General features: G+C 39.0%; 1 protein-coding gene and 1 pseudogene across 1 annotated transcript; one reads left to right on the top strand and one right to left on the bottom strand.

Annotated features, from left to right (window-relative positions):
- Positions 1–11,954: 11,954 nt before the first annotated feature.
- Positions 11,955–13,038, bottom strand: LOC116110192 (annotated as a pseudogene).
- A 192-nt stretch (positions 13,039–13,230) lies between these two features.
- LOC116110182 (triacylglycerol lipase 2-like) lies at positions 13,231–15,312 on the top strand. The gene is made up of 5 exons (XM_031396407.1): positions 13,231–13,317; positions 14,512–14,552; positions 14,642–14,724; positions 14,813–14,916; positions 15,013–15,312. Exons 1-5 carry the CDS (start codon positions 13,231–13,233, stop codon positions 15,310–15,312), a joined length of 615 nt encoding a protein of 204 aa, XP_031252267.1.
- Positions 15,313–16,877: the final 1,565 nt, after the last annotated feature.

Raw genomic sequence — 16,877 nt, 5'->3', positions numbered from 1 at the left:
GATTCCTAGTGGTGACTGCCTGACTACGTATAATATCATCCTCAAAAGACGATCCTAAATGATTTGAGCGTAGTCACTTCAGTGCGCTGCCAAGCAATGAGTTTGCGACTCCTAAGGGGTTCACACACGATAAGAAGTTGCAGAAAAGAATCTCGAGAAAGTTACAACCAAGACTTAATGTTTTACTAAATGGCCACTCCCGAGGACAATTCATTAGAGAATCTGAATATCACTCCAGACCTCTCAAGGATACCATAGAACCTTGCATCCATAGGGAAGCTCGCAACGCCCCAACAAAGAGCTGCGAGAAATATCTGTCAACGTGGAGCCTAACTCATATACTGAAGGTTGGCCAACAATTTTAGCAAGAAATAGCCGATAATCTGATAGGGTTTCCGAAAAAAACCTCAACGTATTCATGGGTGCATGCTGATATGGTGAGGATCAGCCCCGAGGTATGTGCCTAGATTGAACATTATCCATAGCTCAGCCATCAAACAAAAGAGAGAATATAATGGATGCAGAGCGCTTTAAGGCGCTCAAAGATGAAGTTGACAAACTCTTGAACATCAACTCATTAGAGAAGTGAAGTACCCAGATTGGCTTGCCAACCCAGTTTAGGTGGAGAAGTCCAATGAAAGTGGCGGACTTGCACGACTTCACAGACTTGAATAAAGCCTGTCCCAAAGATAGTCTTTTCGTTGCCCTAGATCGACTAGTTGTAGATGCGACAGTTGGAACACACTACTCAGCTTCATGGATGCATACTCTGGATTAACCAGATCCCAATGTATCAGCTCGATAAAAACACACCTCATTTATACTGACCAGGGTATTTATTGTTACAGGTTATGCCGTTTGGCTTGAAGAATGTTGGGGTGGCCTACTAGCGCTTGGTGAACAAGATGTTTGCCGACCAAATTATCAAAACAATGGAGGTGTACATTGATGACATGCTCTCGTCAAATCAAAGGTCGTCAAAGCTATATGAGCACCTGGGGGAAATGTTTAACATCCTCAGAAAATATGAATAAAACTCAACCCTCTGAAGTGTGCTTTCGAGTAAGCTTAGATTTCCTAGGGTTCCTGGTATCAACAAGTGTTGAAGCCACCCAAAAAGATTTAAGCTCTGTTAGACATGAAAAGTCATACCAGCATAAGACAAGTACAAAGTTTGACAGGGCGTGTGGCCACACTTAGCAGGTTTTTTTCCCAAGCCACAGATAGATGCTTACCATTTTTTGAGACTCTAAGGAAGAAGGGTTTAAAATGATAGAGAAGTGTGAGAAAACTTTCCAGGAATTTTGTTTCTAGGACAACCTCCTATATTATCAAAGCCCGTATAGGGCGAGCCATTGTTTTATATTTATCGGTGTCCAATTTCGTGATCAGTGTAGCTTGGTACATGAAGAATGGGAGTGCAGTGGCCGGTGTACTATGTGAGTAAGAGTTTGCTCGACGCGAGAACGTACCCTGAGATGGAGAAGCTCGCCTATCCCTTGTCATCGCCATCAGAAGTTGGCGCCCTATTTCCAGGAGCACTCCATTCATGATGAGAAACTTTTTATTGAGGAGATAATACAAAAGCTCGAGGCATCAGGCAGATTGACCCAATGGACAATGGAAATGAGTCAGCACAATATCAAGTATATCCCGATGACAGTAATCAAAGTTTAGGCTTTGGCGGATTTTATTTTAGAATCCTCCTATCAGCCAAAAGGGGAAGTAGCCCACCAGGCCAAGCGTCTCAGAAGAAATGAACAGTATAAGCCAAAGTTTGATGACTATGGCAGTGGACTTTGTATGTAGACGAGTCTTCAAATGAGAAGGGGGGCAGGAGCCGGGCTCTGGCTCGAAAGTCCAAAGGAACCCATCAGGCCATAGTCAAATTCGGGTTTGTCGCCTCTAACAACGGGCTAAGTACGAAGCATTGCTCACAGGATCCGCCTCACCAAGGAAATGGGGGTAAGTCCATAAAGATCTATAGCGACTCCCAACTTGTATTCATTAGATTACCGGAGAATATTAAGCAAAAGACGACATAATGGCATCCTACCTTCAACAATTGACCGAACTTGAGTAATTCAAATCCTTCACTACTTTCAGATCCTAGGGAGAAGAATTCATGTCGACCTCTAGCTCTTCTAGCTCTGCAATGAGCCAAGAAGGCTAATTCAATACCTATTAAGTTTCCCAAGTGCAAGCATCTCCGCTCCATAGGAACCAATCTTAGTGACAAGTCAGAGATACACTGGATGGATGCAATAATTGCCTACTAAGAGATGGAACAATACCTAAAGGGAGAAATGAAGCCGAACACTCCGAGCAAATCATCTCGATAACCGCTCATCAATGACAATTTTGTAAAGCGTGGTTTAATTCACCGTTATTGCAGTGTGTTGACCTGAAGATGCGGACTATGTTCTAAAGAGATCCATGAAGGCATCTGTGGAACCATGTAGGAGCAGATCTCTAGCAACAAAGTACTTCATAAGGGTTATTACTAGCTGACAATGTTTGACAATGCGGAGACTATGTGCGCAAATGCGACAATGCTAAGGCTCACATATGCTCAGTGAGCTCCACCCCAAGAATTAACTACTTGACAAGCCCTTGGCCGTTTGCAATTTAGGGCATCGACCTAATAGCCTTTTACCTCAAGGAAAAGTGAGCATTAAGTTCGCATTAGTTGTTGTAGCTACTTCACTAAGTGCAGAAGTCGAGCCTTAGCCACCATCATGTCGACAACTGAAGATTTCGTCTACAAAAACATCATTTATAGATTCGGAATTCCCCATACAACAATAAATGACAATGGAAAACAGTTTAACAGTAATACTTCAGATCTTTCTGAACAGTTAGTATTAAGAAGAGTTTCGCCACTGTTATCGACCTCAAGCCAATGGTCAAGTGAGGTTGTGAACAAGGTCATCAAGCACACCATCAGAAATATCTTGACACTTTGAGGAAGGACGAAGCAGCCCGACATTATGGTCTCATAGAACAATAGCTAGAAACTCGACAAAAGAAACCCCATTCTTTCTATCATATGGTGTGAAGCAATGGCCCCAGTTGAAGTGGGGATTAGTTTTTCCAGGGGAAGTTTTCAACGAAGAGACAACAAAATCTTCTCCCCTAGGTTAGATCTAATCGAAGAACATTGAGCCAAATCTCAGTTAAGGCTCGCCTCGTACCAGTAATGGGTCAGCGATACGTCAATACCAAGTCAAGAATAGGGACTTTAAGGTGGGTGACCTAGTCTCAGAATAGTTGTCCAGGTATTTGGAGGCACTTGGGCCCAAATGGAAGGTCCATTTAGGATCTCTGAAAGTTCGCACTCGAGACCTTTCACCTAGAACGTCTCAATGGCAAAACTATACTGCGAGCTTGGAATGCCGAGCACTATGAGTATTCCCAATGAGCGTCTCAGGTTCCAGCCATGTTTTATTTCCTTCCAAATATTATTGTAAGGTTGTCACAACTAAAAGATTTTGTCAATAAAAAGAGGTATTATCATTGATTATCTTTATCATTTTCTTTAGTTGTTCATAACTTTATGTTGTTCGCCATTTTCTTTTTTTATTCATAGTTATCATTTATCATTTATTGCTTTAAAAAATACGCGACCTACACGTCATTCAAAAACTCAGAGTCATGAGTTGAAGGCACTTACTTCGATGCCATGCCAAAATTCAACTCATAAGGGTGAAATTTCCGAATCGACGAAGTTACACTCGAAAAGATGCCGGTAAGCACGTAAGAGGAAATCAGTCATAGGTCAGCGACCAAAACTTGAGACAGACAATGATCTGAGTCTGAGTTGGCGCATAAAATTTCCTCGTGTATATTCGGAATTCCTTAGAAGCGAGTTACAAAACTTGGAACAAATTCAAATTTTTTTGACATTTAAACGACTCTATAGAATAAAAATTTCTCGACAATTATGTAAAATATCTCCTTATAATTGAAAAGTTTGTTTACCGAAAAAAAAAAATACAAAAAGGGGAAAATTTCTAGGCAGTTGGAGTAGTAGGGGGGTCATCGCGAGTCAGACCATGGAGCTCGCCGCTAATTGGGACAGATGGTTCCTCGGCAGCAGGAGTCATGACGGCTTCTTTAGGGTTGGGAGCTAGCACATCTTTTGGAGCCTTGCCCAAGGAAGTTGACAACAATGGGGGAAGAGTAGCTAGGGGAGTCGATCCCCAACCTCTTGATTAAGGTAGGTTTCCTCTCACCTTCGTCGACTTCCTCTAGCCCTTACATCAGGCTCGAAATCACAAGTACACATAAGTCGTTCCTTGAGCTTCGTTCCTCATCCTATCAACCTTTCTCTGATAAGCTCGTGGAAGAAAGAGAAATCGATCAAGGGGTGAGCTTTCCACAATTTTGCACAAGGAAGCTGACACTCCCAAACACAATTAGTAACAGCTTTGTTCAACTCCTCGATCTGAAGCCTAATCTACTCAGTCTCAGCCTCGGTAATTTGTCGACCTTCTGCTTCCTAGCAAAGTCAAGTGAGGCCTGCTTGAACTTTGACTCCCAATCCTAGGAAGTTTTCTCAGCCGAGGTAAGCTCGGAGTTCAGCTTATAATTGGCACCTCGCTGGTTGTGCCAAGTTCTTCTTAGCCTCGACTACCTTGGTTTCAACCTTCGCCCAGCACCTCACTCACCTTAATCTTGTCAAGGAACTCCTTCTCCTTGACCTTGAGGTTGTCATCTCTTCCCTAAGCCGCTCAAGCTTGGTCTACTTTGCATCCTTCTCCTTCTCTACTACCTAGGCCCTAGCCAAGGTATCCTCCTTAAGCGTCTTCGCTTCCTACCATCCCTGATGAGTACCCTCCAATGTGGGATAGCCTCATTATAGAGAAGTCTGCTCGCCACACAAGCCTAAAAGAAAAAGGAAAGTCAATGAGGAATAAGGGAAGCATGTACAAAAATATAAAGGGGCGAGCTACTGGTACCTTTGTCGTATAGCCACATACCCAAGCTACAACTGTGGCGAGTGATGCGTGTTTCTTACAACATGCAAATGTAGCAGTATACTAGCGCACAAGTAATGTGATAAGTGAGTATCGTTCCCACAGGATTGTTTTAAACACTAAGTTTTCTACCGCTTTCAAGTTAAGCAATCAAATTCTTTTGGTTAGAAGGAGCAATTAAAACTATAACTAAAACAAAATTTACTAAAATAAAAGTAAACTATGAAAGCGATTTAAAGGGGGATAAAATCAATTCAAACAAACGGGTGGGATTTTGACTTCATCTGACTCTATGGGTTCTTTATAAAGATTAACTAAATTCAATTCACATGCATTAATTGTAAATCGAACTCTCTAAATGTCAAACATACCTCTTCAGGCTATGTTTTCTACTCTCTCCCTATTAACCTTCCGCACATAACAAATTGAAGGTTAATAATCTAAGCTCATTAAACACAAGAATCCTAAATTGATTTCATTGGTTCTTGATCTATCTCTAGCTCCAATGCTACAATGGTGATTACCCAAAAGCCTAACGATTCATTTCTCAATCTCATCATGTCATCACATATAAACAGTAAATCAGAGTAATCACACAATCAAAGCAAAATCTATGAAAGAAGAACAACCTATTACTTAACCCATGAAATTCCGAATTACAATCAACACCTAACCCAAATAGGTTAGTTCATGGCTAAATCAACAATTCAATAAAAAAGAAAAAAATTCCAATTTCACACTCATGAAACAAGAGTAAAGGAAAGAATCTCCCCAATTGACGAATCCCTGGTTTCACCCTCGAATCTTCATACTTTGTTTAATCCAAATCACTCAAAAAATGAATCTCCGAAAGTGTAATAGCTCCAAACCCTACTTGAAGACGAACCCTGGCAAAAGACTAAGTTTTTCTTTTATATCTCACCCAAAATCTAAAAAAACACTAGAAAAAACTTGTGCGTTTTAACAAAAACTGGAAAATGCAGACTTCGCTGCGGTGAAGAAGGGATCTCGCCGCGGCGACAAGGAGCTAATCTGGTGCGTGACTGCTCATTTCACCACGGCGAAGCTTCCTGAGATTCTGAAATTACATAATGCCCTCCGCTTGCTTCTGAGTCCAAACTCCAAATCTGTCTTTATTCGCTCAAAATGTCCATTTTAACTTGAAATACGAAATGTAAGGAATTAAGTAGCAATTCAGATGAAATAAAAACTAAGAAGTATCTAAATCGGCCTAAAGCTTAAATAAACTAGCACAATCCTCGGATTATCACAGAGACGAATCCCTGATGCCCGTAAAAGTCACAGGGGTTCGTCATCCCTGGTCCCCTTGGCCCCGATACTGATATGATTAGGGAGTTGATCAATTAATGTCGATCGCAACTCGAGCTCCCTCACTCTTTTTGCCTCCCTACTGAAACGAGCTTGATTTACTCCCCCAGTAGCAGCAGCTTCGCCTGTGGGAACAGAACTCTTCTTGGCCAAGTCCTTGGCCGTTGACTTCTTCGAGCCGTTAGTCTGTCTTGCAATCTCCTTGCCCAAGCCACTCTGCTGCTCGACAACCTTTTGCTTTCCTGACCCCCTGAGCTCAATCGATTTTTCTTGATCAAGCCATCATGTTGCTCAAGCGCTTTTTGTTTCCCTAAACATCCAGTCGGCTCAGATGTTTTCCTCGCCAGCCCCTTTTAGGCTCAAGGTCACCTTTTTTTGCCACTGCCTTAGAGGCAATCGCGGCTTCTTCACACTTGTTTCCCCAAGATCGCCTCTACTTCGCTTCGTGATAGCGCATTAGTGGGCGTCTTCTTTGCTGGAGCAACCGATAGTTTCTTGGTAACCCTGAAGTTGCCGCCTTTTTCTTCAAGCCTTTCCATTTCTCGGCCCACATTTCCACAAGAGGAGAAGCAATAACAGCGACCTACCTACAAAAAAAAAGGCCCGAGCAAGTGAACACTTTACCTTTTTCGAGAATGGTAACAAAATTGGCGTTATCCTCCCAAAGTGTATGCCCTCAGTGAGGAAGCGAGATAATCTCATTGACGTTGTGCTCCCTATTAGAAAGGTCGTTGAAGCCTCTGTAAGCTCGCAGCGGGAGGAAAATTCTGCTCAACGTATCTGCAAAGCAAAAATGTTGGTTAGTTTGACTATCGAGCTTGAAACCTCTTCACACACCTGGGGTCGAAGTCTTACTAGCTTTTAGCAAAAACGTCGGTCTCCCTAGCCTCATAAAAAAAACTGAGGGTCCCAATATGGCCCTTCTTTGGAACGTCGACCAGACCGTTGAAATGTACCTTCCTCCCCTTGGAGAGGTAATATGTCTGGTCTTGACCCTTCTTTAATCTATACAAATGGTGAGCTTCTCAACAATGGCTCGCCCAACTTGGCTTTTTGGTTGGCTATGTACAAACCTATGATTATGACGTATGAGTTTGCGGACAGTTAGAGAAGGATGATGTTGAACTATCTCAAAACGTTGTCGATGAAATGGTAAGGGGAATAACATCACACATCTCAGATGGTCTTAGAGATCGCACCTAGCCTGTGGGAGGATTCTTGGAGAAGCCCTCGGAACTCTCAAGTTGATGTGAGCGCATAAGTCTCTTTTAGTCGCCTAAGATCCTCAATATCAATCAAGGATTGCGATTCCTTCCGTGCCTGTGAACTAGAGATCTCCTTGACTAAGCACCTCCATAGAAGCATGATCAGACGAGCACGTCACATCAAGGTCTAACTTTATGAGACGATCTCCTTGGAAACCTTGGGGATTATGCCCCCAAGGACTATCGAGCCCCGCAGGGGAATCAAACATGCAATTTTTATGTGGCTGCTCGACGAAGACATATAGCTCACCTTTAGTACTTGAAACGAAGCAATCATGTTCAGAGCTCGAAAAACTCGTACCTATCCACACTTTGCTTTCAGTTCAGGCACCTACGATAGCTCGCGTCGAACAACAGACACGCGACCTGCCAGGGATTCCGACAACTGCCACAATAAACCCTTCTTAAACCCAGGACTGTTGGAGACACACATAAAAACCCAAACAAAACCCTAAAAGACCCAATGTGGCCACAGTAATGGCACCCACAACCACAAAAATCAAGAAAGCAACTAAAGGAAGGGAAAAGAAACCTTATCGGAACAAGAGATAGAAAAACTCGTCAGAACAATTGTGAAGATGAAGAAGCAATGACAGAGTAACAAGAACGTTTGAGAATTTTTGCAGTGTGTAAGCTTCTAACGAGTCGCTTGCTTTTGAGTGGTTTGCATAGGAGACAAAGGGCAGGGTTTGATCGTAGCCATCAATCTACATCAAATCTTGACTTTTCATTCGTTGAGCAATTTTGGCCCTTGGACGTGGCCATGTGTCAATCATCCACAAAGGGTGATCAACCATCAGACTGCCATAATCATAACCGTCATTGCACGTCGCCCAACTTCATGGTGGACAGCTGTAGTTGCCCATAGGGGTTGCAAAATATTCGATATCTGGTATCTGGTCTGGATCTGATCCGATCCAAAAAAATCAGTTATCCAAAATCGGATCAGATTATAAGAGATTCAGATTTTTTGGACCGGCTGTGCAAAAAATCGGACATCCGTATCCGATCCGTTTTTAAAAACCAATAAAATAATCCCAATCATTTTTTTGCTTAACCCTAATCCCAAACCCTAATTTTTTTTCCTCACTCAAGACTCAACGAAAAAAAAACCAAACAAAATCGGCGCCTTTTTGAGAGACAGTTTTTTCATTTCATCTCATCTTATCTACTAAGCCTTGGTATCCTAAACTAGTTGCTGAAGCTCAAGAGTTTGTCTGTTTGAGAAACATTGCTGTGATGATTTAGTGGTCATGTTGTTCCAACATTTGTTAATATTGACTTATTATTCCTTCTCCTTAATTTGTTAGGTCTGTTTGATATTTAGAGCAGTATTTTTTGTGTTTTGGTAGATAGGATATTGGTATAGTGGATAGCAAGATAGGTTCAATGTTTTAAATAAACAGTAAGCAACATATTCTTTGTGAGAATCGGCACTGAAGAAAGCAAACAAAGGTATTGGTCTGCTCTGCTGGTTTACTAGCATTTTTCAGGCTGTTTAGTGGCTATAGTTTTTGGTTTCTTGATGCTGTTTTGTAGTTTTGACTGTTCATTACTCTGTCAAGGTATTTCGGTGCTGTTTTGCTGTGGTAGATTTTTTTGTGTTCCATTTGACTATTGTTTTGTTATTTCATCAAATCTTTATGTCTTTTAACTCTATTTAGTGTAATTTTAGATAAATATAAAAGATTTAATTTCAAATAAAGTTCTTCTCGTAATGTGTTTTGAAATTCGGATTAAAACCAATATCCGATGATCCGATCCGAAAATTCGGATCAGATCAAAACTAGATCATCAAGAAACCGGATCAAATTCGGATTGGTTTTCTTGGCTTATCTGAATATTTGGATCGGATCAGAATAAAGGCCAACCGGATCGGATATCCGGTTTCGCCCACCCCTAGTCGCCCCACGCGATGAAAAGTAACCGCCAAGGCTGCCGCATTTAATGCGACATGACCACTTGGAATTTACGCAAGTACCCTTTCTTTTCAAATTCTGGGTTGTCGAGGATGTCACAAAAGAAAAGGTCAAGTGTGGGTACGTCTTTGGACATGAGTCCAACCCTAAAAGCTCGACCGAATTTGCTCCAATACCCCATCGATGATGTCGAGCTTGATATCAAATCGAGCAATAGTCTTCAAAGCTTGAATCAAGCATCGAACACTTGGGGGCAAATGTTGTGTGTGATTTTTCCATCAAGCTTGGAGGATTACGAGGTTATAGCCCGATTCAGAACCAACTCGACTCTTCCGATTGTCCAACCTAGCATAGCCGTCCAGTTATAGCTCGACCTAGCACAAGCTAGTTGCAACCAATCCTTACAGTTGTTCAACCAATTCACAGATAACTTCAAATCCAGGATTCTCCGAAAGGATCAAATCGACAGTAATCTTTGCGATTACAGCGCCCAATTGCAAAATATTGAAGTTGCATTTCAAACTTGTTGTAATCCCTTTATTTTCGCTCTTTCCTTGTACACATTTGTATATAAACCCCCTCCTACGATGAGAAAGGGGTTAGCAAATTAGTCAAGGACTATCATTGTAAGCTCTCACAGCTAATATAAGAACAGTGGACGTAGGCTCAAGGGTTTATCTCGCCAAAACCACTTTAAAAATCTCTTTGTTTTTCCTTACTGCATTCAATGCTTATTTATTGCTGGTTACCTGTAATCACGCACACATTAATTCTGATCCTGCCAAGGTCGATCGAATCACTCTGGTTGGTGTATTTTTGCATCAAAAATTTGTTTGAAAACCTCCCTGACTTCATTACAAACCGATTTGAGAATGCCATGTGAATGAAATAGTATACTTTTAATACCACAAAGGGGCGTTTGGTTAGGGTAACGTGGGTTACTAGGTATATCATTATATTACTTAATTACCACTTTTGATTGTCAGTAATATAAAATTCCGATAATCTTCAAATACAATAGTAGTTATTGATGGTAATATTGGAGGTAATCTGATTACCTCCATTTTCGTAGGTACTGTAAGATTACCAAGGTAATCGTTTTTTTATACAATTCTATCATTTATTAATAATTTTAGGACAATAATGCCCTATTTTAAATTTATTACATGAATGTTGCTTTTACTATCACCTCAATTAATTAATTTTTTGGACAAAATTACCCTTGAATTCAAAACAAATTGCAGCCCCCCAAGCCACCACCCCCACCCACCTACCACCGGCAACCACCAGGTGGCCAGCCGCCGCCATAGCCGGAACAGAGCATGGAAGGTTGAAAATGGCTGACATGCGTCGATATGGCCATTTCCAGCCACATATCTGCCATTGAGGCATATTCATCTGCCATCAAGGCCGAATCCGTCAATCTGGCCGTCGACAACCAAATCTATCACGTCTGGCCATTCTGCCGGAAATGGCCATACGGGGCACAAGGCCATTTCCTGCCTTTTGTCACCGTTAGGTTGCCGACGGCTTGCGGTGGTTGCTGACGCCGGCAATGGCTAGGTTTGGTGGGGTGCTTTGTTGATTTTCCAAACTTTTTATGAGTTGTTTTTGCTAAGTTTTTAACTACAGGGGGTTATAATAATCCAAATAATAATCAATATTAAAAAATAATATAATATAATATTTAATTAGGAACAGTTCAGTAATTTAAATAACATACCACCACCAATTTATTTCTCACATCCAAACATATTAATATAACTACCACCAATTAACCTAACGCATTTTTCTAAAGATCCCAATAATCTCAAAGTAATTTAACTTTCCAGTAATCCAACATTCCTTAAACCAAACACCTCCAAAGTAGTTTGACGGCTCGCTACGGATTATTGTGTATTACTCAAGAGGCTAAATTCGAATCCCAACGACTACTAATAAGGGGTAGTTTGAGACTTACTGACCGTTAATTTCAAGCCTCAAGAGAATAGTTAAGATACGCAAGTTGGCTCGGATACAACAAAAAAAAAAAAAAAAAAGGGATACTATTATTTTAGCATGTGAAGATGATGCACGTATCAAGCAAGTTTATCAACTATTAGACGGACTTTGTTCACAAATTGAGCTGGAATGAACCATGATTCTTGAAAGACAGACTTAATTACATGAAAAGATCATTACTTTGAAAGAAAAAATCAGGGAATTTTAATCTTTCTAAACAAAAATTTAGTTCTCAGTCATACAACATCATCTACAAGGCTCCACCCAGGTGTTTTCTTCAATCCCTTCTTCATCACCTTCCTTAGCCTCGTAAATCTTCCCACCTTCCAGCCTCAGCATACAAATTGGACAAAACAACATAAACCCATGATTATTAGGCTCCAAATCGATCATCTGTTTCACCACTCTTTCAGCAACCTCATTATTCCCACGACTTTCAAGCTCCCAAAAGAGCTCCAACATCACCTCATCAGGCTTCCACACCTTCCTCTCATCAACTCCTCGGCCTCTTTTACCTCCCCACTTCGACCAAGAAGATCAACCATACATCCATAATGCTCAATCTTGGGCTCAACGCCATACAATCTCTTCATGGAACCAAAAATTTCACGACCATCATCGGCCAAGCCGGCATGGGACAGCAGATAACCCCACAAATGTTATATCGTTTGGCGCAATTTGCTCCTTCTCTAGCTTTCGAAAGAGATTGAATGCTTCCTCGGCATGCCATAACTAGCCAACCCACAACATTGTATTCCACTAGCAATATTTCTCTCAGGCATGGAATCAAACAATTCTTTAGCCTTGAAATGGCTCCACTTTTTGCATACAATGCACCAACGCGGTGCAAGAATGACTCCCATTTCGAGCCCTCTCGTTCTCATAAAACATGAACCTTTTCTCCTAATTCTAACAACCAGACTATCGCACGCAGATAAAACAGAAGCCAAAGTCACGCTATTGGTTCAAATCCTTCTGAAATCATTTGATCAAACAGCAGCAACGCTTCATTAGCAAAAAAAATTTTGCGCGTACCCACAGATCATCGTGGTCCATTGATCAATTCTTGTTAGTAAATCTGTCAAACAGTCGACGTGCATTATTTAAATCACTCGAAACAGAATAACTTCTGACTAAACCGTTAACAACATGCAATCTAAATCGACCCAATTTTAAAACATGGGTATGAACCTGTTTACAACAATTTAGAACGAAGGCTAGCACAAGCCTTGAGAACAAAAGAAGTATGCTCAGATGGTGCAAAACCAATTCTCCTCATATTTACATAAAGGGAAATTGCTTCATCTGGATTTTTTATACAGCTTGAGCTCTAATGAGAGTGTTCCACATGAATTGATTCGGGTTTTCAATTTTGTTGAAAAGCGTTATAGCGTAGGGAAGATCGCCGGATGAAGATAGAGCGCAAAAGCAAAGTAAACACTGGCGGCAAAGTGATCGTCAATGCGGAAGAAACGATCATTTGAGCGTGATTTGCTTTAGTTGGTGCATTGACTTGCATTTGTCTGCTAGAAGGAGAGAGATCATAATGGGACGGGGTTAACGTAACCACACAGACCAGTTTATTACAAACAAATTTCATCAATATAATCTGGTAATAATAATTATTTCTACATTAAAATTAACATTTGAATACGCAAAGCAATCTAGTTTAAATTAACTTGAGTTTAAGATTTAGGAAGTAGTTTATTTGTTTGGCCCTGAGTTTGTTAATAGCCGATGGCAAAATTCTGTGGGCTGTCCCTGCAAGCCTCTGCCCCTTCATGTGGAGGATCAAGTGTAAAAGTCAGAGTTGGGCCCAGAATGGTATACATCATCCCCACATTGATGTTGGGTCGGAGAGGGGATTGATTCTAATCCCAGCCCGACCCAAAATCCTCGAAAGATACAAAAAATAAAATAAAAAAATTGAAAAACCAATAAAAATTTTCCTTTCAAAATCATTTATGGAAAACGCTGTTATACAGCTTTCTATTATATTTGGTACATAAATTTGTTAATATAATAATTTAGATGAGTTATATTCATTTTATCTAATGTATTTAGATATCTATTTATCTAATAAATTTCAGTATTTATTATCTTACATTATTTACGTCTTTAAATATTTATCTTATATAATTAGAGAAAATCCAAAAAACTTTCCTAAAATTTTGTATATTAGACAGTGTTGTAGTTTTCTTCAAAGAAAACTTGTTGCTTTCATTGCAACTGCTGGATACTGGGTTGAAAAAAACACAACATTGTTTAATAGTATTTATCTTATATAATATTTATTTATTTATTTATTTTATCTTATGTATTTAGATATCTATTTATCTAGATGAATTTTTATTTTTTATATCTTCAATTATTTATCTCTTTAAGTATTTATCTTATATATCAAAAAAAATCCAAAACTTCTCTGATATTTGTATATTAGATAGTACTACAATTTTCTTAAAAAAAAAACTCTTTGCTTCATTGCAACTGCTGGTACTGCCTTTGAAGAAAACTACAACACTATCTAATAGTTATTTATCTTACATAAATTTTATTTATTTATTTTTTTATCTAATGTATTATATATCTATTTATCTAGATAATTTTAGTATTTATTTATCTTCATTATTTATCTCCTTAAGCATTTATCTATATAAATTGAGAGAAAATCCAGAAAACTTCGTAAGATAAATACTATTGGACAGTGTTGCAGTTTTCTTCAGAGAAAACTTTTTGCTTCATAGCAACTGTTGATGTTTCCTTTGAAGAAACTACAACCGTGTCTAATAGTATTTATCTTGTATAATTATTCTTTATTTAAAATATTTTATTTTTTTAAATGATCTAGACTCTTTTAAGTTTCTATTATTTTCTTTTAACAATTTCCAGTGTTTTTTTTTTTTTTTTAATTTCATATGAATCCTTTCTCGGAGAGGTCAGTGGAGTTATAAGATTTCATTGTCAATGATTACTTCAGACACAACACATGAATCAAATTGATTTGTTTTCTCTTAACAGGCCGTTGGGTTGATTGGAATAGCAGAGTTCAACCCAAAAGGGTAAGAATCAGTTTTAAGATATTTATAAACTTTGTTCCTAACATAAAAATGCTCATAATTTTAATGGTTTGGTTCTCTGTTCATATCAGGGATCCTGCTGTTGATAGTTTTCTCAGGTCAATTTGCTCTTTTACTGGGCTTAACTGCAATGATTTAGTTACATCACTTAGCGGTAATTTTCTGAGCTCTAATTGTTTGTTCTTGGGCAACAACGATCTTTCTGTGAACTATTGTTTTCACTAAAATTTTCCCAATTGCAGGATTTAATTGTTGTCTCAATGCTCCAGCGATCAATAACTACCCGGAAAATGAGCCTCAATCAACATTAACAAAAAATCTGATACACCTCTCGCAGAGTGAGTCTGTCATCTCTAACCTTAATATTGGTTGAAAAAATTAAATAAACCTTAAACTATATGTAATTGTCGGGCAAAATGAAATTGTATTTATTCGAACTAAGGTGATTGCAAAGTTTGATGGGTTTCTACCGTATAATCTAAGGCGTTACGAAGCATTCAGACCGCCTGTTTATAATGTGGCCAACCTTCCAAGTGACCTTCCTCTGTTTCTGAGCTATGGAGGCAATGATGCAATTTCTGATGTTGAAGATGTTCAGTATTTAATTAATATTCAGAAATATCATCTTGGAGATAAGCTAAAATCTTTGTTTGTAAAAGATTACGGACACTTTGATTTCATTAAAGCTGTAAATGCCAAGGATCTTGTTTATAATGAAGTTGTAGACTTCTTTAAAAGTTAGAAGTAGTTGATCTCTAAAGAGGGTAGAGTTTTGTTTACATCCAATTTTTCAATAAATCATTTTCAAAAATTAGATTGATTTTGATGAGAAACTTTTGAATGATTGGCAACAGGTTTATAAATTTACTACTCCTCAAATAAAGATTATTTTAATTTGTCATTAATTCTCTAAAATTGAAAGCTTTGAACCGTTTTCACAATTTAGTTATATAAATAAGCTAGATGTCTTTGGTGGAAGTGGATTTTATAAGGTACACGAAGGTTCTGGCAATAGTTATAAAAGACACACTGTCAAGGACAACTCCAATTAAACGACGTCACACTGCACCACAAAAACTTCGTCCCGAGACTGAGGTTGGGTGGGTCCCCTTGACATCAGGGGCATTTTATTAAAAAGTTAAATCAAGTTCAAATTTAATTAAAATATCGTGTAGTTTAAAAGTGTTAAGTAAATAGTCTCATTATTGATTAAAGTTAATTAAACATGATTAGTGGTTAATTAAGATTAATGAAGTATTGTGTAATCTTTTAAAAATTATAATATGTCCCCAAAGAGCTAAAATTCTTGCAAACAAACCCAAACACCTTCTTCTTCTTCCTCCCGCCATTAACGCATCCTTCCCCTGGTTGTTGTTTCTTCTAAGTTTCGTCTACATCTTCTTTTTCTTCTTCTGCATCTGCTTCTTCCTGTACATCTTATTCTTCCTCCTTCCTGTACATCTTCTTCTTCCCGTCATTAACACTATCTTCTTTCTCCACCATTAACATCTTCTCCGCCACAGATCATCCTCCTCCTTCTCCTCCTGACATTTCATCCAAGTATGTGTATCTCCCCTTTCCATTTTATATTTCTGTTTACAAAGATTTAATGATGGATTGAGTTTAGGTTGTGATTTTGATTTAGTTGTTTAAGTTGTTGGGTTGTGTTTGATGTAATGCAAGTTGAAATGAGTGAAATTTGTTGAATATTTTCTTGTATTGTGGGTAGCTGGGGGTGGTAGCACCGATTGTATGTGAAGATGACTGAAAATGTGTTATGGATATGATGGATCGCTTAAGCGATCTGGTATGTCTGGTATAATGCAGCAAAAGATCGCTTAAGCGATCTGCTATAAGTCTGGTATATGATAGCAGATCGCTTAAGCAATTAGGTAAATGGCAAAAGATCACTTAAGCGATCTGCTATAAGTCTGGTGTATGGCAGCAGATCGCTTAAGTGAGATTAGGTAAAAGGCAGAAGATCACTTAAGCGATCAAACTTATTTATCCATTATATCGCTTAAGCGATCCAGTAAGCGATATACCAGATCGCTTAAGCGATACACCAGATCACTCAAATGACTCTGCAGATGCTTTTTAAAATCTTTCAACCCTTAATACATCAGTTAATAATATTTTTTTTCTTGCATTATAGGTACTTGGCTATTATTAGACATGGGACAAGTTGTTTTGGGTGTTGAATATTTTGGTGAGTGGGTGGAGGAAGAAAGTTGCTGGAAATGGATTGGAAAGAGCAAAGAAGTTATACCAATTACTGTGAGCACAGAGGTTAGTTTTGATGAGTTG

The sequence above is a fragment of the Pistacia vera genome, unplaced genomic scaffold (genome assembly GCF_008641045.1).
Source record: "Pistacia vera cultivar Batoury unplaced genomic scaffold, PisVer_v2 Contig1180, whole genome shotgun sequence".
Taxonomy (NCBI): domain Eukaryota; kingdom Viridiplantae; phylum Streptophyta; class Magnoliopsida; order Sapindales; family Anacardiaceae; genus Pistacia; species Pistacia vera.
This window is presented reverse-complemented; position numbering and strand designations above follow the sequence as displayed.

Excerpts from the sequence above, each read along its gene's own strand:
- LOC116110182 (XM_031396407.1), top strand. The coding sequence starts at position 13,231 with ATGGCAAAATTCTGTGGGCTGTCCCTGCAAGCCTCTGCCCCTTCATGT. Across the intron at positions 14,553-14,641 it reads GCAGAGTTCAACCCAAAAGG|GGATCCTGCTGTTGATAGTT; the intron begins GTAAGAATCAGT and ends TGTTCATATCAG. Across the intron at positions 14,725-14,812 it reads TTTAGTTACATCACTTAGCG|GATTTAATTGTTGTCTCAAT; the intron begins GTAATTTTCTGA and ends TCCCAATTGCAG.